At 40.0% G+C, this 26058-nt stretch overlaps 1 protein-coding gene across 1 annotated transcript in view; it reads left to right on the top strand.

The window, feature by feature from the left end:
• Window positions 1–19597, top strand: part of TRMT11 (tRNA methyltransferase 11 homolog (S. cerevisiae)) — a 93598-nt gene extending 74001 nt beyond the window's left edge. Inside the window, exon 13 of the mRNA XM_006834730.1 lies at window positions 19457–19597. Coding sequence (XP_006834793.1) covers window positions 19457–19597 — 141 coding nt within the window. The remainder of the gene's footprint in view (window positions 1–19456) is intronic.
• The last annotated feature ends 6461 nt before the right edge of the window (window positions 19598–26058 follow it).

Genomic DNA, 26058 nt, shown 5'->3' with positions numbered 1-26058 from the left:
TTTCTGTTCAGCTCTTGGACTTCCCCTTGTATGTTATAGTAATTCTGTAATCTGATTAAATCCTTGTTAAACTAGAAAAATGTGAGTGTGAAAATAAGTTGTCATTTCTGTGAAAACGAAGCAATCAAAAAGTTGAATGCTTTGGATAGACGGCATAAACAGCGTTGCTAAAACGACTCTTGAATTGGGATTGTGTGAGATAACAGTAAAAGACTGCGGTAGATGTCATCACCAATCTAGGTTCTGTACCCAGATTGCTTTATGTTTTAGTAATCTAATGCTACTATAACATGAATATCACAAGAGGGTGCTTTTAATGAACAGAAACTTCATTTCTTACAGTGTGGTTAGATAGAAGCCCAAATTCAAGGTCTTTTAGGTGAAGACCTTCTCTCTTTTCTATCTACTCTGGGGAAGGTCCTTGTCTCTTTTCAGCTTCTATTCCTTGGAACCTCAGACATGTTACAAAGTTGCTGATAAATGCCAAAAGGCGCTCTGCTCCACCAGTTGATTCAGCGCAAAGGCACTAAGCTCTAGATTTGGGAATTAGCAAATTTAGAGCCCCAGACAGTTGCCTGGGTGTCTCTCCACTCTGCAAGCAAGCCTCCTGCCTAAAGATAGGCAACTTGCTCTGGTAGGGGCTAGGGAACACACAGTGCAGCCTCCTGCTCTTGCTGCTCCTGTTTCTCTGGTGCCATGGCTTTCTCAGATTCTGGGTCAAGAAGGTCCAGTGTGTAGAGATTCAGGGTTCAAAGGATGTGCTCCACTTTTGGCTTTTTTCTTTCTTGATGGTAATGAATTCTCCCTTTTTCTGAGGTAACTCATTTTAAACTTAGAAGGATGGGAAAAATGACCAATTCTTATGTTAGAGTTATAGATCCGCGATGTTCATGGACCCACCACACTTGGGTTCCAACATGTACCTTCTTTACATTATCAGCAAGCTAACCAATCCCCTTGGTGGGCCACATTTGCATAATCTTATTTATTTGGTGGGAGTTATAAAGAATATGGCTAGAAAGGCCATATTAAGTAATGCAAAGGTTCATGTAGTCTAGTTATGAATTTTTTGTTGTTGTTATTGTTTTATTTTTGAACTTTTTGTGAATTGAGTGAAGGTTTACAGAGCAAATCATCAGTTTTACATTCATCAAATCCTGTCCTTTTGTTTCATCTCAATGATTGTAATCCCTTCAATGTAACAACCTTATCTCTCTTCTCCATGTAATTGTTTCCCTCCCTCCGCTGCCTCTCCCAATCCTTCTGAGTTTTGTCCTGAGGTCATGGCTGCCCATTTGATCTTGAGTTGTTGATCATTCCATGGTGTGCCATGCCTGGCTAGTGCTGTCCCCCTGTGTGCCTGTCAGTATCAGCTTGGCTGAAAATTGAGCCGTGAGGGTGCGCTCCATTTACAGATCTGAAGGGAGTGACCCAGGGCCGTAGTCTCAGATTCTTCCAGTCTCTTTCTGACCAGCAAGCCTGGTCTTTTTTTTTTTTTTTTAATTTTGCGTTTTGCTTCACATTTTCTCCCAGGATCTCGTAATGTCATCCTTTTCAGAACACTTGGTAGTGGGTCCGAGTATCTTCTAGTTGAATTTCTGGTCTCAGAGTTGGGGAGACTGATGCTCACCTGTTCTGTTAATCCATTGGGCTCATTGTTTCCATGCATCCTCAGTTTTCTTCATTCTTCTTTTCTCTGCATAAGGAAAGACCAGTGGTTGCACCTTACTGAATGAATTGTTTTGCCTTTAATGTCACTTTTTCTGAAATTTCAATCTTTGAGCGTCATTTGATTTTTATATTTCTGCAAGTAATTGATTTGCCAGACAAACTAGATTTTTTGTTAAGTTAATGCTATCATAACTAGATCTAAATTACTGCTTCTATTAAACCAAGAAAAAGCAAAAGTTGACTTTGCCCCTGGCCTGAGAAAGCAATCATTTAAGATTTGGTCTTATTTGGTGCTCTATGGGTATGATTATTTTATTTGCAAAAACAAGCAGTTTCTGAAGACAGAGAAAGTATCTGCCTTTATGCTTCTTACTAAAGCTTTCATCTTTAAGCTGTGATAGTAAAACCATCTGTACTATGGGCAGAACTCAGTTCCAGATATACAAAGTATGGCCCAAGGAGTCTTAAGACTGGTGTAGGCAAAAAAGTTAATATTTAGAGTCAGCGTAATCTTGTAGAGGTACTTTTGTAATTCTTTTGTAATTTCTTCAGTTTTGTCTTTTTTAGTGTTTCTCTTTATTCATTATCTTGTTATTAACATATTAACATATATGTTTTTGTTGTGAAGTGGTGTTGAGTTGATTTGGACTCATAGAGACCCTATATAGAGTTTTCCAACTGGTGGGGTGTAGTTTTGAACTACTGACCTTATGGTTAGTAGCCCAGTGATTATTCTACAACACTGTACTGGGATTCCAAATTTTTTTAAAAAAAATGATTTATTGTGAATTATGTGATAGTTTACATGGGAGAACATTAGTTTTACATTTATTCTGTCGTATATCGTCTCATTGCCATGGTTACAATCCCCTCCATGCAATCCTTCCCCCATGCCCCCCAGATCTTCAGCACACGGTCGCTCTCCCTCTCTGGATCTAAAGTCACCAGCTGCTCCATCGCTCCACGTCATCATCTCTGGCTCCATTTCAGGCATCACTGCTTCTCTGGGTAGGGTCCTGCTCTCTGCTCTTCTCCCTTGATGGTCCTCGGGCCCTCCGCTCCCAGACCGACAAGTCAATCATTCCCCTCCTTGCTATAAAACCTCCACCTTTACACATCCAACCCTCACAGTCAGTCCTGATAACAATCATTCACCATTGTATCACAAGAGACCCGTCTGCATTTCATTGCATCAGCTCCGCCTAGTCAGATTGAATACTACTCACTGGAGATTCTACCTTCCTCCAGGCCCTCTGGGTCTAGGTTCCCTCTTGAAAGCTTGTAAGCCAGTCACTTCTTGCCTTTGTAGCCCCCAACCCCATATTTTGGGTAGCCAATGTCCAAGTTGCCCATCCCTGTCTACTCTGCGTGTGGAGGGGGTGGGAATGATTGTTGCTGTAGATTCCAAATATTTGATTGTTGTTGTTTTTAGTTGCCGTTGAGTTGGTTCTGACTCAGAGCAGCCCCATGTACAACAGAAGAAAACACTGCCCTGTCCTGTGCCGTACTCACAGTTGTTGTTATGCTTGAGCCCTTTGCTGCTTTCACTGGGCCAGATCTCGTTGGGTGACTTCCTCTTTTTCATCGACTCGCCACCTTAGCGAGCATGATATCAGGAGGACTGGCCCCTCCTGATAGTGGAGAGATGAAGTCTTGCCATTCTGGCTTCTAAGGAGCATTCTGGCTGTATTTCTTTCAACACAGATTTGTTTGTTCTTCTGAAAGTCCATAGTACTTTTAGTATTTTTCTTTCACACCATAACTTAAATGTATCAGTTCTCTTATGGTCTTCCTCATTCCTTGTCCAGCTTTCGCATGCATATGAGGCTATTGAAAATACCATGGCTTTAGTCAGGTGCACCTTAGTCCTCAAACTGACGTTTTTGCTCTTCGACACTAAAGAGGTGTTGTGTAGCAGATTTGCGTCATGCAATATGTCATTTGATTTCTTGACTGCTGTGTCCATGAGTGTAGATGGTGGATCCAAGCAAAATGAAGTCTTTGACAACGCTAATCTTTTCTCCATTTATCATGATGATAATTACTGGTCCAGTGGTAAGTAGTGAGTAGTTAAAAAAAAAAAAAAGGAAATATATATATGTATATATGTGTGTGTGTGTATGTGATATACAGGAACCCTGGCAACATTGTAGAGTAAGCACTGGACTGCCAACCACAAGGTCAGCAGTTCAAAACTAACACCTTCTCCTGGAGAGAAAGATGAGGCTTTCTGTTTCCATAAAATTTTACAGCCTTGGAAACTATACAAGGTCATTAAGAGTTCATACTGACTTGATTACTGGGTTTTGGATATAGCATACAGTAGCATATATTACCATAGTAACATAGAATTTTCTCTCTTGTGTTTTTCAAATTCAGACTTTGTATCCTCCTCCTACTCCATAACCTACTAAGATCCTAATGCTGTTATCGTAACATGTTTCCTTCCCCCCAAATGTAAATATACAATTTATTGAATAATTACATAGAGTGAACATCTGTAATTGCTACCTATGTCAAAATGCAGAGCATCCTCGAACCTCCACTTTGTGGCTATTTCCTATCATATAAAGGTGTAATTACTGTTTTGATTAGTATGATAGTCATTTTCTTGCTTCTTTATTTGGCAGTATTATCATGACTGAATTCATCTCTAAAGCAAAATAGTATTGTCTTTTTTGATTTTTGCATTAGTGGCATTGGAGGATAAGCACTAAACTGCAGTGTTGATTGGAATAGCAAGGCTGATGGTTCAAGCTCACTAGCTGCACCTTAGAAACTCTATACAGGGTTGCTATGAGTCAGAACCGACTCAATAGCAGTTGACAACAATAACAATAACATATATACATTTTTACTAGATTTCCTTTTAATGTATTGTGAATATTTAAAGTCACTCAGGTAATGGAGTCCTGATGGGGTGATGTAGGATCAGCACTAGATTGCTACTCACAAGGTCGGAGGTTCAAACCCACTGGCTTTGGAAACCCTATATAGCATTGCTGTGAGTCAGAACTGACTTGATGGCATTTGACACTGACAACAAAAAGTGATAAATAAGTGCCCAGATTAAAGCAGGAGTGTATGTATGTGAGTGCTTGTGTAATACTCCTGGTGTGGCACTGTAGGATCAGCACTGGACTGGGAACTGCAAGGTGGGCAGTTTACACCCACCAGCCACTCCTCAGAAATCCTGTACAGGGTCGTTATGAATCGGAATTGACGGCACTTAAAAAGATAATTTAATATCTTACAGCATAATGATGTGTTTTTTAAAGCACTGATTATATGCAAATACCTACCTTAAGGTTGAAGATTCTCAACCGTACCTTGTTTTTATTAAGACTGTTACGGGTTTCTCTTAGTATTGGATGCCAGAGTTTTGACCTGCTTATCCTTGGTTTGGAAATGGCCTAGTGCTGTTTGTAGTTGGATAACATTAGCACAAGTGGTTTCTGTAGCTACTGTCCAGTACCAGATGTAGAACAGTGGGAAGCTTTGATAAGGGGAACACGACTTTTAAACAAAAGCCGGACATGGGTAATTACCCTGAAGCTGAACTGAGGCCCATTATATTCAGTGCTGTCATTTACATTTCTTATCATTCTCTGCTAATAACTAGAAAGAAAGTCTACCCACTGTTTTTCTCTGCCGTCTCTGTGTCTTTCTCTCGCCTTATTGATGAATGTATAGCAGGACTTCAGTCTGTTTTATGATCCAAAAGCCCATCCTGAGAAAATTGAATGAATAGAGCCAGATTGATGGCTTTCTTGCTGATGACAGCATCGTTGGTTTTCACTTCTTATGGAATAAGCCTCAGAAGGCATTTGTATTCAAGTGTTTTCAGTGAAACTGCTATTGCCTTTATAAACTGCTGTCATCTTGAGAATATAAATGACTTTACGTTAATATGATGAAGGTAAAATAAATTATGTCATTAGCAGGACATGTCTGTGTAAAAAGATATTTTAAACCTGACCAGTGATCAAAATAGAAGCCATTTGTTCTTCTACTGTGTCCGACAGCTTTGTCTCCAAAGTGAAATCTTTTTAGGTAAGATTTCTTAGCAAAGGACAGTAATTTGACAATTTGATTCTATAACATTTTTGGTGTGGTGCTGCGGGTTAAGGCATTGGACTGCAAGGTTCAAGCTCATCAGCTGCTCCTCACAAACCCTCTACAGGGTTGCTGTGGGTCAGAACCGCCTCAGCAGCACTTAACAACAACAACAAAGCGAGAATATAAGTGAAATTTTTGGCTCTGCACATAATGTGGGTAGTAGAAAGGTATGCGAAATGAGGCTGGGAGGAAGTTTGTTCCTCATGACTACTGTTTACTCTGTAAAGAATGATGCATTTTTGCTGAGAGTAAATAAACAGATATTAATGTAAGGACTTATTGTTGTGGTTGGGTGCCGTGAGTTGGTTCCAACTCATAGCAACCCTGTGCACAACAGAACGAAACACTCTCCAGTCCTGCACGAGCCTCACACTTGGTGTTAACTTTGAGCCTGTTGCTGCTGCCACTGTGTCAGTCCATCTAATTGAGGGTCAAGTAAGGATTTGAGGACAGGTGACATTTGGAAAAACCTGCTTTGAGAAATGAGAAGAAATGCTGCATGTCTAACTGTTTTTATGTTTATGTACTTTTATAGTTTTATACATTTTCTTTACATATTCTCTCAGGAGAAAACCATGGCTTTCTTCATTTATGTATTTGTGGGATCACTTGTGTCATGTGTTGGGGTTCTTTAGGCTAATACAGTTCTTTATCCTTAGAGAATTTGTTTAGTGGGAGAAAGGGTCATACAATATTCCAACATAATGAGTTGTTACTGCCGTGAATGATGAATGTGAGAGAGCAGTGGCCTGTGGCTATAATACTTGTGGTGACAGAAGTGGGTGAATCGGTTCAGAAGCTTGGAAAGGCTGTGATACATTCAGGGAACCCTAGATATTTCAGCATAACTGGAATTCTTAGTATTTATGGAGCAGTGACTGAAGATACACTGTTGTTGTTCTTAAGTGCTGTCTAGTTGGTTCCCAACCCATAGTGACCCTAGCGTTTCCGAGGAGCAGGTGGTGAGCTTGAACCACCGACCATGCAGTTCAGACCAACTTTGCAGTCTAGCGCACACCAGGACTCCGAAGATACACTGGAGGTATTTATGGTCCTTATCTACCAAAGAGTTTCATGGTACTCCCATGAGGAGAGTGACAGAAGTTTATGCTTTCTGAAGGTTCCTCTGGATTGCATGTGCTGGCAGGTTTGAGGTATGGAAAGATATCAGTGACTCCAGTGAAGAGGCTGCTGGCATGGTCAGGCAAAGATGTTGGGGGCCGTAAGTTATTTAAGATAGAATTGGAGACTGTAGAGGAGGTGGTAGAATCAAGAGTGTTATGGGAAGGTAGATATGGGAGGGCTGATTTGGGAGAAAGATAAGACTGTCTGTTCATGTAAAGATCACAGCCTTGGAAACCCTCTGGAGCAATGCTACCTCGTCCTGTAGGGTCACTATAAACCAGAATCAACTCAGTGGCAATGGATAGCAGATGATAGCATGACTGGCATGAAGAAGACAGGAATTAAGTATGACTCTCGGAAGCCTGCTTGGCATGACTGAGTGTGTGGGAATTCTCTTGAAAGCGTTTATTATGCCTCCACAGAAAGTGCCACTGTGCAGAGCTGCTTCTTAGGCTGCGACAGAAGTCTCACAGCTGGGTTCCCTGCTTTGACAATTGTTCTTGTCGTTCTGTTTCTGAGGGTTACCAGTGTATCTTTCAAAATCTAAATGATAATGAAATAATGCAGCTCCCCTCTTTAAACCCCATCAATGACTTTCTGTGGAATTTGGAATAGTCTACACCTGATCTCTAAGGACCAGCCTGATCTTGTCCCACCCTGTGTCCAGTTTCATTGTGTGCCACCTTCCTTTTTGCTTGCCAAGCCGTAGCCCACTGGCTTACTTTCAGGACCCCGAATGTACTTAACGCTTTCCAATATCAGAGTCTTCTTGTGTTTCCTCTGACTAGAATACTTTCTTCCCCCCTCATTGTGCCGGTATGCTTAATTCGTTCTTTAGGTCTCACATAGTCACTTCTTTTGATCAGTACCCCACCTGAATAGGTACCCTTCTTAGATTCTTATGGTGCCCTTTTCCCAGGGTATGTACTGTTGAGTGTGGATAAACTATGAATTTATAACTCTTGACTGCTTTGCTCACCACTCAATAAATATTTATGGCATGAATAACAACTGATCAGTGATTATTTTGGTCCCCTCTAATTTAAAAGCAACTGCATCCAGTAGTATTTAAATCATCCTTTTAAGGAAAGAGTAGAGTCAGGTTGTTATGCTTAGTCAAACATTTTGTTTGAAAAGACACTGAATTTCACCATTTCTGCAGTGGCACCCTTCAAGACCAGTAGTGCAAACATACTATAATCCCATGAAGCCTACACCTTTTTAGCGAGAATCAAATTTAAAAAAGCAGTGGAATCACTATATTAGAAAATCCTGATTCCCTCTCCATCAGTTGTGTATGGAGTAGGAGATGAAGAGAATGACAAATTTCTTGGAAGTCCGTAATTAGAAAAGGCTAGTTTTGCCTTAAGTGGAGCTCTTAATCTAGAATCTTTAGTTCCCGTCAAGACTGAGCAGTTGATGATGCTCTGTTTGAGAAACAGTTGTATATATGTTCTCATAATAACCAAAATGTCAAGTAGTTTCATTGCAGCTGTCAGTTTCAAATGTTACTACAGAATGTCATTTTATTTATTACTTTGTTCTTTTTCAGATGAAAAGTTGTTATTCAATTATACAGTATCTATTTTTAATACTCTATTGTTGATGAATAGTTAGTGGTGAATGTAGTTAAAGGATTAACTTGAATAAGGTCCAGTTTATATACTTCTTATTCCAAATAATATTTTGCAATGAGAGGTTGGACACAGATGACAAGTATACATCTTTGAATCACCAAGGTTCATATGCATTGTGTATTTCCACATTATTCTTGAAAAAAAGAAATGGTATGAATAAGTAATTCTCCCTGAAGGAAGGCAAGGTCATGTTGGGGCTGTGTGACAATATGGGTTTACAAACAGCTAGGAGAAAAGTACTCTTGAATGTCATGTGCTTGGTTTTGCTTTATTGTTGTTGTTGGGTGCCGAGTCAGTACTGACTCATAGCGACCCTATGCACAACAGAATGAAACACTGCCTGAACCTGGGCCAACCTCACAAGGTCTTTTTTTGCTTTGTTGTTGTTGTTCTTGTCAGGTGCCATCGAGTCGGAACCGACTCATAGCGACCCCATGCACAGCAGAATGAAACAATGTCCAACCCTGGGCCAACCTCACTACCGCTGCCACACTTGAGTCCATCAATGATGCCACCTGGCCAATCCATCTCGTTAGGGGCCTTCCTTTTTTTCTCTGACCCTCCACCTTACCCAGCATGACATCCTTCTCCAGCGACTGTTTTCTCTGGACAATATGTCCAAATTTTTTTGCTTTACACAATTTTAATCTGCATCAGGAAATGCTGTAAAGGATTTATCTGCTCTGACCAGCAGAGAGCAGTGTACACATAAAAGTTACAGTATTACTTGTAAGGCTTGCTTTGGTTTCTTTGGCAAGAGTGTTAAGATTCCTAGAGTGGTTTATGTTTAGAATTAGCAGTACTGATAGGACAGGAAATTGGTTGGGTGGGACAGTGGTTAACAGGGTTCTGTCTGAAAGTTTAGATCTGAAATATGTGCTACCATAATGTTGCTGTTCAGGGAGGAATGTCTTCTAAATGTCAAACTCCATTTTGAAAGACCCACTAATCTACCATGTGGGAAATTAACTCTTTAGTGGTTGTTTTTCTACTCAAAAAAGAATGTGATGGCAAAAGCGTGAGCTTTGAAGTCTGAAATGATGTTACAGTTCTGACACTGTTACTAGATGTGTTAACTTGCCGATTATTTAAACTCTTTCAAGCTGCGGTTTTCTTATCTTCAAAGTACATACTAGTCTGCTGTGAAAAGGATGCAGAAAATTAAATAACTGACTTATGTAAAGAACTTAGCATAGTTGATATTAACTGTATACTAGTTCCTTTTTTTCAATCAGAGCTTGCATATTTCTTATAAGAAAAGGTACATATTTATTGAGCCCTTGCATTGACTCTGCAGTCCCTGGGCAGCGCACACAGTTAAACACTCAGCTACTAAACATAGGGCTGGCAGTTCCAGCTCTCCCAGAGATGCCTTGGAAGAAAAGCCTGGAACCCTGCTTCTGAAAGGTCACAGCCCTGAAAATCCTGTGGGTGCAATTCTACTGTGTACCACATGGGGTTGCTGTGAGTTGGAGTCAACTCCACTGCACAGTGGGCTTGTATTGTGTTGGCTTCACATGGTTTTCAGTGTCTGATCATTGGGAAGTAGATGACCAGACTCTCCAAGTCTCCCCTGGGTGCACTTCAGTTACTAGCTGAGCATAAACTATGCCACCCAAGGATTCCTATTTCTTATAATATTTTTAATTATTGATTGTCTTAAAAGGTTAAGTGATAGGTCTGAAAACTGTGTATTTCCATTATGTAGCCATTTGTGATCCAGAATTTTTTTTTTTTTTTACAGAAATCTCGTTCATGGCTATGATTTTTTTCAGAAGTAGATTTATAGATTTTTCTCCCGAGGCACCTCTGGGTGTATTCGAACTGCCAACACTTTAGTTAGTGGCTGAGTACTTTAACTATTTGCACCATCCGGAGATTCCATGGAGTCAGCATAATTGTTTGTTGTTAAGTGCCGTCGAGTTGGTTTCGATTCATAGCAATCCTGTGTAGGGTTTCTGAGGAGGAGCAGCTGGTAGGTTTGAACTGTCAACCTTGTGGTTTGCCATCCAGTGCTGATCTTACAGCACCACATCAGGCATTCATTCAATAAATACGTTGTTGTTGTTATGTGCTGTCGAGTTGGTTCCGACCCATAGCAACCCTGTACAGGGTTTCTGAGGGCGTAAATCAATAAATATAAAATTATGATAAACAATAGGCAATGCAATCAACTGTCTCAGATAATATTTTATTCACATCTTGGGGCCTTCACAAAGTTCATGAAAAAATGGAATTAAAAAATGATGGAATTTTTCTGTGAACTTTATGAAGTACCCTTATATAACTAGGTCCCATATTTAAACAGTAGTTATAAAATTTTGCAAGGGTAGTTGAATATTTCATTACCAATTCTATTTCTTGGCATTTTGCAGCTTTTGTTTTTTTTCATCAAGTGTTTCTTGTTCACTAAAAATTGGTAAATCTCAGGTTTTTTACTGATGTAGGAGTCCTGGTGTGGCGCTCTAGGTTAACGAGCCAGACTGCAAAACTGTTTGAACTGCGAGGTCGGTGGTTCAACCTCACCAGCTGCTCCTTGGAAACCCTATACAGGGTCACTATGGGTCAGAATTGACTCAACGACACTTAACAACAACAACATACATCGGTGTTAGCATGACATAATGGTAGACAGATTTGGAAATATTAGGGAAATCATATTCAAACATCAGGCCAAACTGGAGCTAATAAGGGAAATAGAAGTTTGTGTAGCTTGAAGATACTCTTAAGTACACTTTGGCCTTTGAGAAACTGAATTGAAGGGAAAAAATGTCTGAAGATATTCTTAGTTGAGATGGGCAGGGGATGTGAATAGAGAAGAGACGCGTAATGGTGGTGAACAAACAATATGTTAAGTTGAATGTCATCATCTCAAGTGGTAACCCTGATAAACCATACTATATATAGGATGCAAGAGAGGAAGAAGGGAAAAGAGAATACCAGACTTGGGTTTGCCATCTGCTTAGTGTTGAGGCAGCATAAATTCTGAGTGCTAAAAACAGTATAATATATTTCACATGGATTTGGGGGTCCTGGTGTGGCAGTGTGGATTCATGCACTGGCCTGCAAAGTCAGTTTGAACTGCAAGGTTGGTGGTTCAAGCTCACCAGCCATTCCTCAGCAACTCTATACAGGGTCACTGTGGGTCGGAACTGACTTGATAGCACTGAACAACAATGACAATAGACATACTGAATCATGTGGGGCATTTTTGAACCTGTGTTTTCAACATAAGTGAAAATGGTGACCAAAGTCCCTGAAGCCTCTCGCATATCCTGAATCCGGACTTAGGCTACTGCATGATAGAATGACTGCATAAAGAATTTGGAGCTTTAGGGATCTGCAGGGATTTCTGTTATGAAGGTTGTATTTCACAGGTTGAAAGCAGTCTTGTAGCAGTAGGCATTCCAGCACAGAATCCAAACCCAGTCTTCATACTGATTCTCCTTTACCACTTGGGAGTTAAAATAAGAGATTTTCCTATCCAGAGGTTGCATTTCTAAGGTTAATGGTCTTTCCCACCTGTTTCCAGTATTAGAAGGAAGAGTCATGTCAGGACAGCTGAGCATGGGCTGCAAGATTGACACAAGTCTCCGTTGCTAGTTTGCCTAGCAGACCTCAGCTATTGGAGGGAAACATAGTGGAAGATGGGCTTCCTTCATGGACAGTACCAAGAATACCCAAAGCTTTGCCATCAAGTGGATTCCAACTTATTGCAGCCTAGCGTGGAGTAGAGCTGCTCCTTACAGTTTCCGAGACTAAATTTTAAGGGAGCAGACAGTCTCAACTTTCTCCTGTGGACCAGTTGATGGGTTTGAACTGTTGACCTTGTGGTTAGCAGTGCAGTGCTTATCCCACAGCACCACTAGGGCTCCTTCATGGACTTGATAGTGAGCTTAATAAAACAGCTTGCTTTTGACTTGAAGGATATCATAAGGGCAAGCTGATAATAAAGAACAGAATGCAAAGAGGAGACAGTCAGAAACTAGGAATGATTAAAATCTAAGTTAACTAACAATTTTCAAGAAAACATGCACTATCTATCTATCTATCTTTAGCATCCTTCATTTGAGTAGTTTAGATTCCAAGATTCCCTCAGAACAAAGTGAAAACAAAATAAACCTTTCATTAATAAACTAGGTGTTTAGTGGAAATGACATACCTGTTGTTTTTAAGTGCCCTCAATTCAGTTCCCACTCACAGTGACCCCAGGCACAACAGACCAAACACTGCCTGGGACTGCACCTTCTTCATAATTGTTGTTCTGCTTGAGCCCATAGTTGCTGCCACTGTGTCAGTCCATCTTGTTGGGGGTCTCCCTCTTTTTCACTGACCCTCCAATCCTGATTTCCTTCTCCAGGGACTGATCTCTTCTCACAGATCCAAGGAACAAGTGCCGGATTACTTCTAAGACAGACTAGTTGGTTTGTCTGTCCTGAGAACCATGGTAATTTCAGTGTTATTCATTAACATTGTAATTCAAATGCATTGATTCTTCTGTAGTCTTCCTTATTCATTGTTCAACTTTCACATGCATATGAGGTGACTGAAAATACCACTTGGGTCAAGCTCACCATAGTCCTCCAACTGATGTCTTTACTCTTTAACACCTTTTAAGAGGTAAGTGCTGTGGAGCTGGTTCTGACCCTTAGCGACCCTGTATAGGGTTTCCAAGGAGTGACTGGTGAGCTTGAACCACCAGCCTTGCAGTTCAAGGACTCCTGGTGTGGCACTGTGGGTTAATGCACCAGACTGCAAAGCCATTTGAACTGCAAGGTCAGCAGTTCAAGCTCACCAACTGCTCCTCGGAAACCCTATGCAGAGTCGCTATGGGTCAGAATAGACTCGACAGCACTTAATAATAACAACAAGAAGGCTTTTGCGGCAGAGTTACCTAATGATTATGTCGTTTGATATATTAACTGCTACTTGTGTGAGTGATGATTGTGGATCCAAACAAAATTGAAGTCTTTTGACAACTTCAATCTTTTTTTCATTTATCATGATGTTATATGTCAGTCAAATTGTCAGGATTTTTGTTTTCTTTACATTGAGGTGCAACCCATACTGAAGGCAGAGGTCTTTGATCTTCATCAGCAAGTATTTAAAGTACTCTTTGCTCCCAGCAAACAAGGTTGTGTCATCTTATTAATGAGTCTTGCTCCAATCCTGATGCCATCTTCTCCTTTACATAATCCAGTTTCCCAGATTATTTACTCAACGTACACATTGACTAAGTATAGTGAAAGGATGCAAGCCTGGCATATACCTTTCCTCATTTTAAACCATTCTGTGTCCCCTTGTTCTGTTCGAGCTGCCTCTTGGTCTATGTACAGGCTCCTCGTGAGCACATTGCAGTGTTCTGGAACACCTTTTCTTCACAATGTTATTTATAGTTTGTTATGATCCACACAGTGAAAAGCCATTGCATAGTCAATAAAGCACAAGTAAGCATCTTTCTGGTATTCTCTGCTTCCATCTAAGAACCATCAAACTGTTTAGATGAAGAATGTTACAGGTAGTGCATGTTTTCTTGAAAATTGTTGGTTAACATAGATTTTAATCAATACTGAAAAAAATTTCCAGGCTTCTCCTTTGCATTCCTAGTTTCTGGCTCTGCTCTTTGTATTCTCTGTCCTTTATCATCAGCTTGCCTTCGAAGAGTTTTATTAAAGCTCTCTTCCATGAAAGGAGCCCTACTGATGCTGTGAGATGAGCACTAAGATGCTAACCACATGGTCAGCAGTTTCAACCAGTCCACTGTTCTACAAGAGTAAGATGAAGCTGTCAGCAACCCTATAGGGAGCAGGTCTCCTCTGCCCTTACAAGGTTGCAGTGAGTCAGAAACAACTCGATGGCCATGTGTGACTTTAGTGTAGAATGCTAGAAGGCAAAGTCATGGCAGGACAGCTGAGCATGGGCTCGATGACTGACCCAAAACGCTACGGCTACTGTGCCTAGGAGACTGTCTTCCACTGGGCTTCCTTTGATAGCTGACGTCTGTTAGGCACAGTAGTCGTGGTGCTTTGAGTCAGTCTTCTAGCCCATGCTCAGTTTTCCTGATATGACTCTACCTTCTAGTATTCTGCACTAGAGTTACCCCGTCTATCCTACTGTATTATCCTCGGTACTCCAGCCCCAATATTTAGGAAGTAATTCATAGTGCAGTAGGGTGGGGGTGAAATTGCATGGCTTAGAGGAGCCACAGGGAGAATACAGGACAAGAAGCAGGGGTTGGGAAGGACTGTATTGCCCAACTGTGTTCTGATCCTTCTTGTGCAGGTGACAGAAGTGAGGAGACATCATCCAGAAAACTGTACGTCATTGGATCAGAGAAAGACTCAGAATTGAAGGAAGTTTGTTCATTTGTTATTTAGCCAAGTGACTGGTACATTAGATTTACATTTTAGTAAGTTGAGTTTGGACTCAATATGGAAAATAGACTGGAAAGGGAATCACTGAAGGCAGGATGATTAGCCACTTAGGGGACAAAACAGGAGAGATGAGGAAGGCCTGCAAGCTAAATTACTGGAATTATGGGTGAAGAATAGTAGAACATTTAAGATATTAGGATGTAAAATCTTTTAAGACCTGTTGACTGATCAGATGTGAGAAGAGGGAGAAGTGTTAAACTAGGTTTCTAATTGTGATGATGATGGAGAGTGATGCAGAGAACTGTAAGGGTAAGTATAGGAGTAGTACAGAGGAAGACATCATCTGGAGATTGTTCACATGTGGTGGTGGTGGTGTGCTGTGGAGTCGGTTCCAACTTACAGTCACCCTGCATAGAGTTTCAGAGACTGTAAATCTTTATGGGAGCGGAAAGCCTTATCTTTGTCCCTCCAAGTAAAAACGTTTGGGCCAGGAATAAGCTAATACAATTCAGGAAGTTGGTAAACTTTCTAATGATCTTTTCTTGGTACATGAAAATGCCTGGAGGAGTGGATGAATGACAGCATGTCTGTTTCAGTCAGACTTTTGATAGAAGTTAAAATGTTCTGTTTTGTTGTTGTCCTGGTTCAATCTCAGATGTGAACCTCCCATAGAGTCTGCTGTACTGCTAGGGTAATTGTTATCCCTCAAACATTGCTCCTTATTTCTCCTTGTATGAAAATGTTGTGTCATTGAAATGTATCCTCTTAGGAGACAGAAGTATGATTGCTGTTCCTTTCTTAGTAGACAGTCCTGCAATCCAAGCTTTAGTCCTTTACCTGCTTATTCCCAGAGCTTCTCTTACCTCTTGAGCTGGGAAAAAGCAATTAGCTCTTCTGAAGTAAGCCTGATTTATGTTGTAGTTCAGAGTTCAGCCTCTCAGGTCAAATAGACCTGAATTCAAATCCTTGTGTTATGACTTACATCTGTGTTGTCTTGAGCCTTTACTTTTTAGTGATCTCTTATCTGTAAGGTAGTGATAATAATAATCATATGCTTGGTTCTTGCTGGATATGTGAGTTTATAATAAGTAATGCATGTACCTAGTACTTCTTACCCTTCATTTGGTTATTTTTAAATTGTGTATCTATAGACTAATTAGAAGGAGTTCTGGTGGTATAGTGGGTTACCTGTTATGTTGCTAACCACAAAGTCAGCGGTTCAAATTCACCAGCTACTCCTTGGGAAGAAAGAGGAGGCTTTCTTCTCCATGAAGATTTATAACCTTAGAACCCCTGTACAAGATGGCTGTGTTTTGGAACTGACTCAGCAGCACAGCCACCACCACCATGATGACTAGATAAAACTTAGGTTCTAGGGATCAGATTCAGCTGGAAAGCAGTAATCATTGGCTGGATTTTTTGCGCATGCAGAAATTTGGGATTGTAATATGCAATGTGTTTAAGTCGATTCTGACTCATAGTGGCCCTGTGTAGGGTTTCTGAGGCTGTAAATCTTTTTTTTTTTTAAGGTTTTTATTGTGGATTGAGTAAAAGTTTATAGGGCAGATCATCAGTTTTACATTCAACAAAGCATACACCTTGTTTCATTACAATGATTATAATTTCTACCATGTACCATCAGTTAACAGTGTTTCTCTCTATTCACTTTAGTTTTTTTTGTTTTTTAATGCTCAGGCATATATAATAATTTACACCACCAAAGGACACAGTCTGCAAGTCTGCCTCCTGGCCACCATCTCTTAGTCCCTCACTTCCCATGAATTTAGAGTCCTCAGCTTCTCCCTCTCTCCATGTCCCCATCTCTGCCTCCATCTCTGGTGTCGCTGCTTCTCTGGATACGGTCTTGCATTCCGCTTGTGCTCTTCTCCCTTGATGATCCTAGGGTCCTTTGTTTCTGGACTGTAAGATTAACCACTTCCCTGTTTTTGTTACAGAACTTCTACCTTTACAATTGTGACAGTCACGATTAGTCATGATAACAATTACTCGTTATTGAATCATAAGAATCTTATCCCCATCTCTTTTTACCAGACCCATCTAGATAAGAGGAAAACTAATCTGTGGGGACTCTATCTTCCTCCACACACTCTTAAACTAAGCTCCTCCTGGAAACCTTGTAAGCCAGTCACTTCGTGCCTTATCACCCCCTCGTTTTAGGTAGTCAATGTCTAAGCTGCCCATCCCTATCTACCTGTGTACAGAGGGGATAGCATTGATACTTGATGTGAAGATTCCTTCCCTCTCTGTTGGTATTTAGAGTTACTACCTCCATGAGTATAGGTCAAGTTCATCAAATTGTACCAATTTACCCTAATTTCCTTTATTATAATTTGTTTTCTTTTTTTTTTTTAACTTCTTCTAGTCAAGTTCTGATCATCAAGCCATCAAGGGTATGTCAAATGGGTACTATCTGAAACTTTGGGTGTTCTTGTGCGACCCTTCTCATTTCATCTCAGCTGGATATTTCACTTTCAGCTCTACACCTCTGTGGTTATATCCTTGTCCATGGGCTCAGGTGTCCCCAGGTCTCACCACACTTTGGACCAACCATCCCTTCCTCTTTTCTCTCTCCTCTCCAGGTCAGCAGGAGTCTGTGAAACATGGTTGAACTCAGCCCATTTCTTCATTGCTGCCTTCCCCCTCTTCCACTCACCAGTAGACCAACGTGGGCACCAGCAAGCTTACATGCCTGCTCATGTGTTCCCTTTGTGTTTCAGTCTTAGAGGGGGGTGAGGCTGTAAATCTTTATGGGAACAAAAAGACTCATCTTTCTACTGTTGGCTGAGTCATGGGTTTGAACTACCAACCTAGTGGTTAGCATACAGTCCAGTACTTACCTTACTGTGCCACCAGGGACCCTTAATCTACTGATGATGATGATTAGGTGCCATGGAGTCCATTCATACTCATAGTGACCTTGTATAGGGATTCCAAAGTACAGCTGGTGGGTTAGAACCACTGACCTGTGATTAGCAGTCCAGTGCTTATCCTACAGCACCATACCAGGACTCCAGTATACTTAATTGTTGCTAAGTGCCATCGACTCGTTTCTGACTTATAGCGACCCCGTATAGGGTTTCTGAGGAGCAACTGATGAGCTTGAACTGCCGACAGTGCAGTTCAAACTGACCTTTCAGTCCAGAGCACTAATCTGCAGTGCCATACCACGACTTCAATATAGTGGTGGTGGTGGTAGTGTCCTGTGGAGTCGGTTCAGACTCATAGAGACCTTGCTGTAAATCTTTACAGAAGCAGAAAGCCTCATCTTTCTCCCCCAGAATGGCTGGTAGCTTTGAACTGCTGACCTTGAGGTTAGCAGCCTGATTCATAACCACTTCGCTACCAGAGATCCTTCCAATATACTGGTGATGGCGGTGGTTATATACCGTGGAGTCAGAACCGACTCATAGCTACCCTGTACAGGGTTTCTGAGGCTGTAAATCTTTAGGGGAGCAGGAAGCCTCATCTTTCTCCCGCAGAACAGCTGGTAGTTTCGAATTGCTGACCTTGTGGTTCGCAGCCCAATTCACAACCACTACTGGTAGTGCCATAAAATTTATTTAGCCATCTGTTTATTTTTGATGAGCTAGGAAATCTGGGAAGAAATTTTTAAAACTTTTTTGGTTGTGTGTGTGTGTGTTTCAGGTTGTGTAGCAAAGTAGTTTGTGAATAAACAAATTAGCCAACATAATTTTATTTCAAACAAACAGGTTTTTAAAGTATTAGGTATGAGTGAAAGAGTGAAGGTAATTCATTCCATACAGGAATGAGTAAACAATACAGAAACACTTAGAGGATTCATGTAGACCAGATAGTCATAGCTGGCTAGTCTTTTATTACTGAAATCAGGATGAAAAACTGGATGTAATGTTTTCTCATTGGTTTTCCTTACCTAGTTCAATGTTCACGTTAATCCATGTGTAATTGATTGCATATTTACCAGATGAGGACTGCCTTGGTCTCTTAAGTCTAAAACTGTGGAGATCAGTTATTTAATTTCTATTTTTGTCTATTGTGGTTACGGAGAGTTGCTAGGCATTGTTTACTTCATTGTGTGAATGTGGATATATTCCCAAACAATTTTGTTCATCTGTATGATGCCATCCACCTGCAGTAATATGTTGTTTTACACCTTCCTTTGGAGTAGACGCTTTCTTGGATTAGGCTTATTCGTGGTCACAGGTGACTTGAGTTTGTGCTGAGTGAGGGGTCTGAGGTACTAGCATGCCCTCTGTTACCTGAAATGATCTCTTCACTGGAACTCTCTGGGTCCGTTTTCTCAAAAAGAGTTTGGTTCACTCTATTGCAGAGAATGCTTATGAGTATTAAATGAGGTGAAGCGAATGCTTTGGATGCCCAAGCGTGATACTGATGTAAAATGTAATATCTTTCTGATTTAGGTAATAAAAAACTAGAAATGTACACAAGGAAATGATGTTTTGCTTCTAGTAAAAGCCTGATAACTAAGGAAATAAGCATCTTTATTTTCTGTATTTTCCAACCATCCAGAACCCGGACCAATATTCACACCTGTTGAGTGACCAGATTCTGCCGTATCAAGGACATAATTCCTTTCGTGAGAAGTATTTCAGTGGGGTAACAAAAAGAATTTTGCCAAGGAAGAAAAGCCCATCCAGGGATGAAAACTAACATTTTGACAATGAAGAGAGAATAAGGTTTTCATAGAAAAGACATCTGGATGTGAACTTTCATGGGTGATCCAGAAAATGTGTACTTTAAAAAAATAATTTTATATAAAAAACAGTAAATACTACAAAGTAACTTGAGCAATCCTTTAAAAGTTAGCTTTGTTTTATAGAATATTTTATTGTATGTGGTTTTTTCAACTTTATTTAATTTATATTAAGTAAAGTACTTTCAAGTATTAATAGAAATTGACTCAACACAATTAGATTTTTTACCCATTATTTACAAAGGGGGCATTAGTATTGTTGGCTTTTTAAACAGATATCTGCTGGATGTACTAGAGGCAAATAACAGTAGTTGAGAATTATTCCTTAGGTTATTGTTGTGAGGGGTCATCGAGTTGATACCAACTCATAGCATCCTATAAACAACAGAATGAAACACTGTGCGATGCTGGGCCAACCTCACTACTGTTGCCACACTTGAGTCTATCGATGCTGCCACTTGGCCAGTCCATCTCGTTGGGAGTCTTCCTCTTTTTCTCTGACCCTCCAGCTTACCAGACATGATATCCTTCTCCAGCGACTGGTCCCTCCTGACAATATGTCCTAGGGAGAGATGAAGTTTGGCCATCTTGGCCTCCAAGGAGCACTCTGGCTGCACTTCTTCCAAAATGGATCTTGGAAGCCCATGGAAATTTCAATATTCTCCTCCAACACATTAACTCAGAGGCATCAATTCTTCTACAGTCTTCCTTATTCACTGTCCAGCTATCGCATGCATATGAGGTTATTGAAAATACCATGGCTTGGGTCAGGCGCACCTTAGTCCTCAAGCTGAAATCTTTGTTTTTCAACACTTTAAAAAGGTCTTATGCAGCAGATTTGCCTAATACAATAAATATGTTGTTTGATTTCTTGACTGCTGTTTCCATGAGTGTTGATGGTTGAGCCAAGAAAAATGAAGTCTTTGACAACTTCAATCTTTTCTCAGTTGATAAGATTGTTGTTTATTGGTCCAGTGGTGAGGATTTTTGATTTCTTAACATTGAGATGCAGAGTAAATCTTCCTTAGGTAGATTTGTATAATTTGGTTTTTGATTATAATTGATTTACTTTGCCAATAATAAAGCTTCCTGAGCTGAGACTTCTTAAAATCATGTGGTATTGAGTCAGTACTTTGCATGGGGGATATGATGAAGTGAGTGAATTTTTATTGATAAATTTCAAACAAGTTAGAAATAACAGTAACGATGGTGATGCTGAAGAAAAGCTACGACCTGACAATCTAAAAAGATTCCAAACTCCTTGAGGCCTGTCTGCATCTTGGACCTTGAATATGCTCTTGCATTCCTAAACCTCAACTGTTGGTCAAGTTAACTACCCACAATTTTTGGTTTAGAAAGTAACTGATAGTTAAAGCAGTAACAGCAACACAAATCCTTGATAGTTCCTTAATGGTATTAAGCTTAATCAGTGCTCTTTGAAATAGAAGCTATATTTTTCTTGAAGGAGAAACTTTGCTGAGTCCACATTGTGTCCATCATGAAAACATCTTGTTTGAAAACCATATGCCTATTAATTCAGGATGCTAATAGCTTTCCTGCCTTCAGTGGTCAAATGTACCTCAGCAGGGTGGTGGTAAATGGCTCTGCTCCCTCTCACTAGAATGTATTTTTATTTATGTCATTATTTTAATGCTCTGCTGGCTTTGGGGACTCAAGATGTTCATGTGCATGGGCTAGGACCTCCTGAAGACCAGTGCTGCCCAGGGCAGGCTGTATGCTTCCTTCTCTCTCCTTGTCCTGCTGCTCCAGGTTTCAGCAGCAGACCTCAAGCATGTCCGTGATTGTTTTGTTTGGGTTTCTGGTTGTGACTTGTGGTGCACTGGGGAAAATCTAAAAGTATTCAGGATGATTTATTTTCAGTATTTCTGTTAAAAATCATCTTATTTAAATTTTTTTGAGGTTACATGGGGGGTTTGAAACTTTGTAGCTGACTAAATTTGGAATATGAGATTTTTAGCTTAGTCCCTTTTTAAGTTGTCACAGAAATTCATCCAAGCAGTCTGGAAAAAAGAAAAAAGCAACATTAATTTTAGTCACTTTGTTTTTAAGAATGATCTAACAGTAGGAAAAAAAATCAAGTTATTTTGTATTACTGTTGTTTGAGTTTTCTGCTCTCCAGTTTGTCTAGTTATTGTGAGGCCTACTTTCTTATTTATTGGTCAGTTCTGTCTCCCATTTCTGAAATGTCACTAGGTTCCAAGTGTGAGAGTCACTATGAGTCAGAGTCCACTCAGCAGCAGAGGATTTGGTCTGTGGGAAACCAGACACATGTCAGCCAATTTTGATTTATGGCATCAGGGTCTTAAGTGACTTTTTGCATAAGTTACAGGAAATCATTTCCAGGATTGCTTTAGTTGTACATGTGACTGCTGTATTCTCCTGTACTTAGCAGTAGGAATACCACTTAGCAAAATAGCAGCATTCCAAATAGCTCTGTAGTTTGAATTTACTGTATCATCTGTGAGGGAACCCTAGGTGGTCTGTGGGCTGGTCTCTTCAATGTTGATAATATGACAAGACCTATCATTTGGCTTATGGCATATAATCAATACCTGGGAAATCCAGACATTACCTTGGTGGTGCTTCATTAGAAATAACCTCCCTCCTAGTCACTGTGGTATTTTTTTTGGGGGGGCTTTTGCTTTGAGAGCTGGGAGAAAATAGTGGAATAGGTGGTCTTTGGTATATTTAGCCAAAGTGACCAGCAGATGAAAAAAATTTTGATCTGCTACAAAATTCTCAGCCGCTTCCTGCCCACAGTAACACATATTTCTGCTAGCTCACCACTAACTTCTTTATGACTAATTCTTTAAATGCAAGAACTTGCAATAAAACATTTTAAACTGTTTAAGCATTGGGAGATGCGCTTGTGTGGCCAGTATTTCCTTGTTGACTAATGTGCTCACATTTTAAAGATTTCCTACGTATATAAAAAGGATGGTGATTACAGCTAAAAACATCTTATTTCTAGTTGGTGGTGGAAAGTAGAGTGTGTGTTCCCGTCACCAGAAGCGTTATAGTGAATATATTTATATTATTGGATGACAAGTAGAATTTAAAAGTTTGAGTCATGGAATAGGTTTCTACATAAAATGTTTTATACTCTACACAATATAAATTTCAAAAACAGGGATTTGGTTTTGTTTAGTAACATCAAGATACTGAACAGTTTAAAATCAGGAAAGGTGTATGCTGGAGTTATATTGCATTGTACTTATATATTCTGTCTGCTGAGCAAATAATCTTAAGAATCTGGGTTATATGAAGAAAAATGTGGCATCAGGATTGGAGGAAGACTCATTAACAACCTGCGACGTGCAGGTAACACAACCTTGCTTGCTGGAAGCAAAGAAGCCTTAACATACTTACAAATCAAAGACCACAGCTTTCCCTATGGGTTGCACTTCAATATAAAGAAAACAAAAATCCTCACAACTGGACCAATAAATAACATCATGGCAAATGAAGAAAAGATTTAAGTTGTCCAAGACATCATTGTGGTTTTCGATCCACAACATACATGGAAGCAGCATTCCTAAAAATCAAATGACATAATGCATTAGGCAAATCTATTGCACTAGACTTTTTAAAAGTGTTCAAGAGCAAAGATAATCAGTTTGAGGACAAAGGTGCATCTTACTAAAGCCATGGTGTTTTCAATAGCCTCATATGCGTGCAAAAGTTGGACAATGAATAAGAAAGACTATTTGAATTATGGTGTTGGTGAAGAATTTTAAAAGTACCATGGATTGTCAGAAGAACAAATAGATCTGTGTTGGATGAAGTTCAGCCAGAATGCTCCTTAGAAGCAAACATGGAGAAACTTTGTCTCGTATTTTGGACATGCTATCAGGAAGGACCAGACCTGGAGAAGGACATCCTTGGAAAAGTGGAGGGTCACAGGAAAGGAGCATGCCTCCCAATGAGGTAGATTGGCACAGTGACCCACAGGTAGCTCAAAGGCAGCAAAAATTTTGAGGATGGCAGAGGATCAGTTAGTGTTTTCTCTGCTGTGTGTAGAGTCACTGAGTCAGAACAGACTCGATGGCACCTAACAATAACAATAACATCAGGAAATGAATTTGAAATTAAGCTTGTGTTATCTAGATACTAATATGAGCAAATCTAGCTCTTGAATCAAAAGGTTTAGTTGTTTGGAGCTGGAAGGACTGCTGGCATACTATGCTGGGAGTATTACTATTAGCAAGTATTGTTAATCCAAAGAAATGGAATGAAAAAGTACAAAGTACAATGTGTATGTGTTGAAAATTGAAGTGCCTTTTAAAAAACAAATGTGTATCATTTCAGTAAACTTCCTTTGAAAAAACTGTGGAACTAAGCTGATGTTAGTCAAGAACTTTGTAGATAAACCAGAGTGTAAGTAAATAAATTCGTTAATCGAGCTTAAGGGTGGACGTGGAGGTGGGTGTTGCTGAGGAAATTTGTGGCCTTATTGTTGACACTCCTACTTCACTAAAAGGGAACAAATTTCACCACAGTAAAGACCTTGGATCTTTTTGCAAGAGCATGAGTTTGCTCCTTAATAAGGTTATTTAGAAAACTAAACACAAGCATATTTTTTTCTTAGAAGGATTATATTTATAAAAAAAGTGAAGTTTACTTTTGCTTCCAATTCACCCACTCCCATATTTCTCAAGTAATGTGGTTTGTAATCCAAACAAAAAGTATCTTAATCAGAACATACACATGAACACAATAACACTAGACTAGTGATGTTTGTATTCTACTAAGACACTGAGATATTTTCTAAAGCAGAGTAGTTTGAGAACAGAAGATCTAGAGTGTAAAGAATTGTTAGGGAACAATAAACACATCTGTGATTCTATCTAGCCATGGAATCATAGAGACAGCCCATTTCTGTCTACCCTTTGGGAAGAAAAAATTTGCTAGGGAATCTGACCCTAATCTCTTAACAGAGGTCTACCTCACGATCGATGTTCGTATATTTCACTGTGTGGGGTAAGCAACTTGACATTTAGACATAACTGGAGCCCAACCTGGAATTTGGTTCTTATCCTTTCCTTTGTAGTAAGCCTTGCGGACAGAATCTTTGGGGAGGGTGAAGGTTAAATTGGGGCAATCTCTTAAGCCTGGGTCCAGGAACAAAATGGGGCTTAATAAATGTTAGGATAAGCCAGTTTCCCTTATGTAACTGCCAGCACTATTTCTTGGCATACTAGGATGTGCTTAGTATATATTCTAGATTTCAAATGTTCTTACTGAAGATAATCAGGTTGCAGTAGGGATCTGCTTTAACTTCTATGACTTTAAAATCTCTCATTTAAATCAAACCTCCCTGACTCTCCTGAGGACTTAGTTGAAGAGGTAACATCCAGTAGTGAAGGTAAGCTGAGTTTATGTGTGAGGTTAGTCAGATGTACAGCTACAAAAGTGGACAGGAGAAAAGTAAACTAGAAAAGGAAATGTTGCTTATGATATTGAAGTTAAGCTTTGATGGACTGCCAGAGTATTTTATCTAATGTTTTGTAAGTTTATGAAGTGGGTCAAGATGGCCAGAGCTGGTATTGGTGAGCTTTAAAAATCTGTCAAGTCCTTCCATATTTGTTTGCTTGTAAATTGTGGATTGAAAGATCTCACCACAAGTCTAAGTGCTTCCAGTACTAACTGTAAGATGTGTTTTTGTTTTAGTGTTTTTGTATTATTTCATTTTGTTTTTTTGCAATTGGAAGACAGTTCTCCATAGATCTATAACATTTCTGTGCCCTAGACTCTTCAAGGATGTTGGTAAAATGAACAGCCTTGGAAGCTAGAGATAGTGTCTTCCCCTTTTCCTCTCTTCCCAGTGCAGAACAAAGCCAGGTTGTCTACAGCCTAATGTCTTTTCTCCAGAGTTTAGGACAGATATGAGGACTGCTAATGATGAGATTTGTGTTCCTTAAGCTCAGGGTCCCTCTCCTGTAATGGTACCTACTGCAGGGGCAGGCACCCCTCTGGACCTATCCAGGTCACTCCAGTGGGACTTGAAGATAAAGAACTGATAGAAGTATTTAGATTATCACGCTGTGGAAGAGATTTATGTGAAGCACAGGACCCTGAGGAACAAAGGCATGGAAAAATAATGTGTAGGGGAACTAGGAGCACTTCAGGATTGCTGAAGCCTGAAGTGTGAACTGAGGGTCAGCAAAGTAAGGCAGGAAGGGATTTGAATTCCTGTGTCGGTACTGTGAGTTCTTTCTGAGCAGAGATAGCTTTCTCAAGGATTTTCAGTGAGAAAGTGGTAAGATCAGGCTTGGTCTTGATTACCACTCTGATGGTGGTAGTTTGGAATGGAGAGAATGAAGATTAAGACTTGTTGTTAGGTGCCATTGAATCAGTACTGACTCATAGTGACCCTATGTGCAACAGCATGAAACAC

Source organism: Chrysochloris asiatica, unplaced genomic scaffold, assembly GCF_000296735.1.
Source record: "Chrysochloris asiatica unplaced genomic scaffold, ChrAsi1.0 scaffold00013, whole genome shotgun sequence".
NCBI classification, from domain to species: Eukaryota; Metazoa; Chordata; class Mammalia; order Afrosoricida; family Chrysochloridae; genus Chrysochloris; species Chrysochloris asiatica.
Note: the sequence above shows the minus strand (reverse complement) of the source record. Positions and strands in the feature narration are given on the sequence as shown.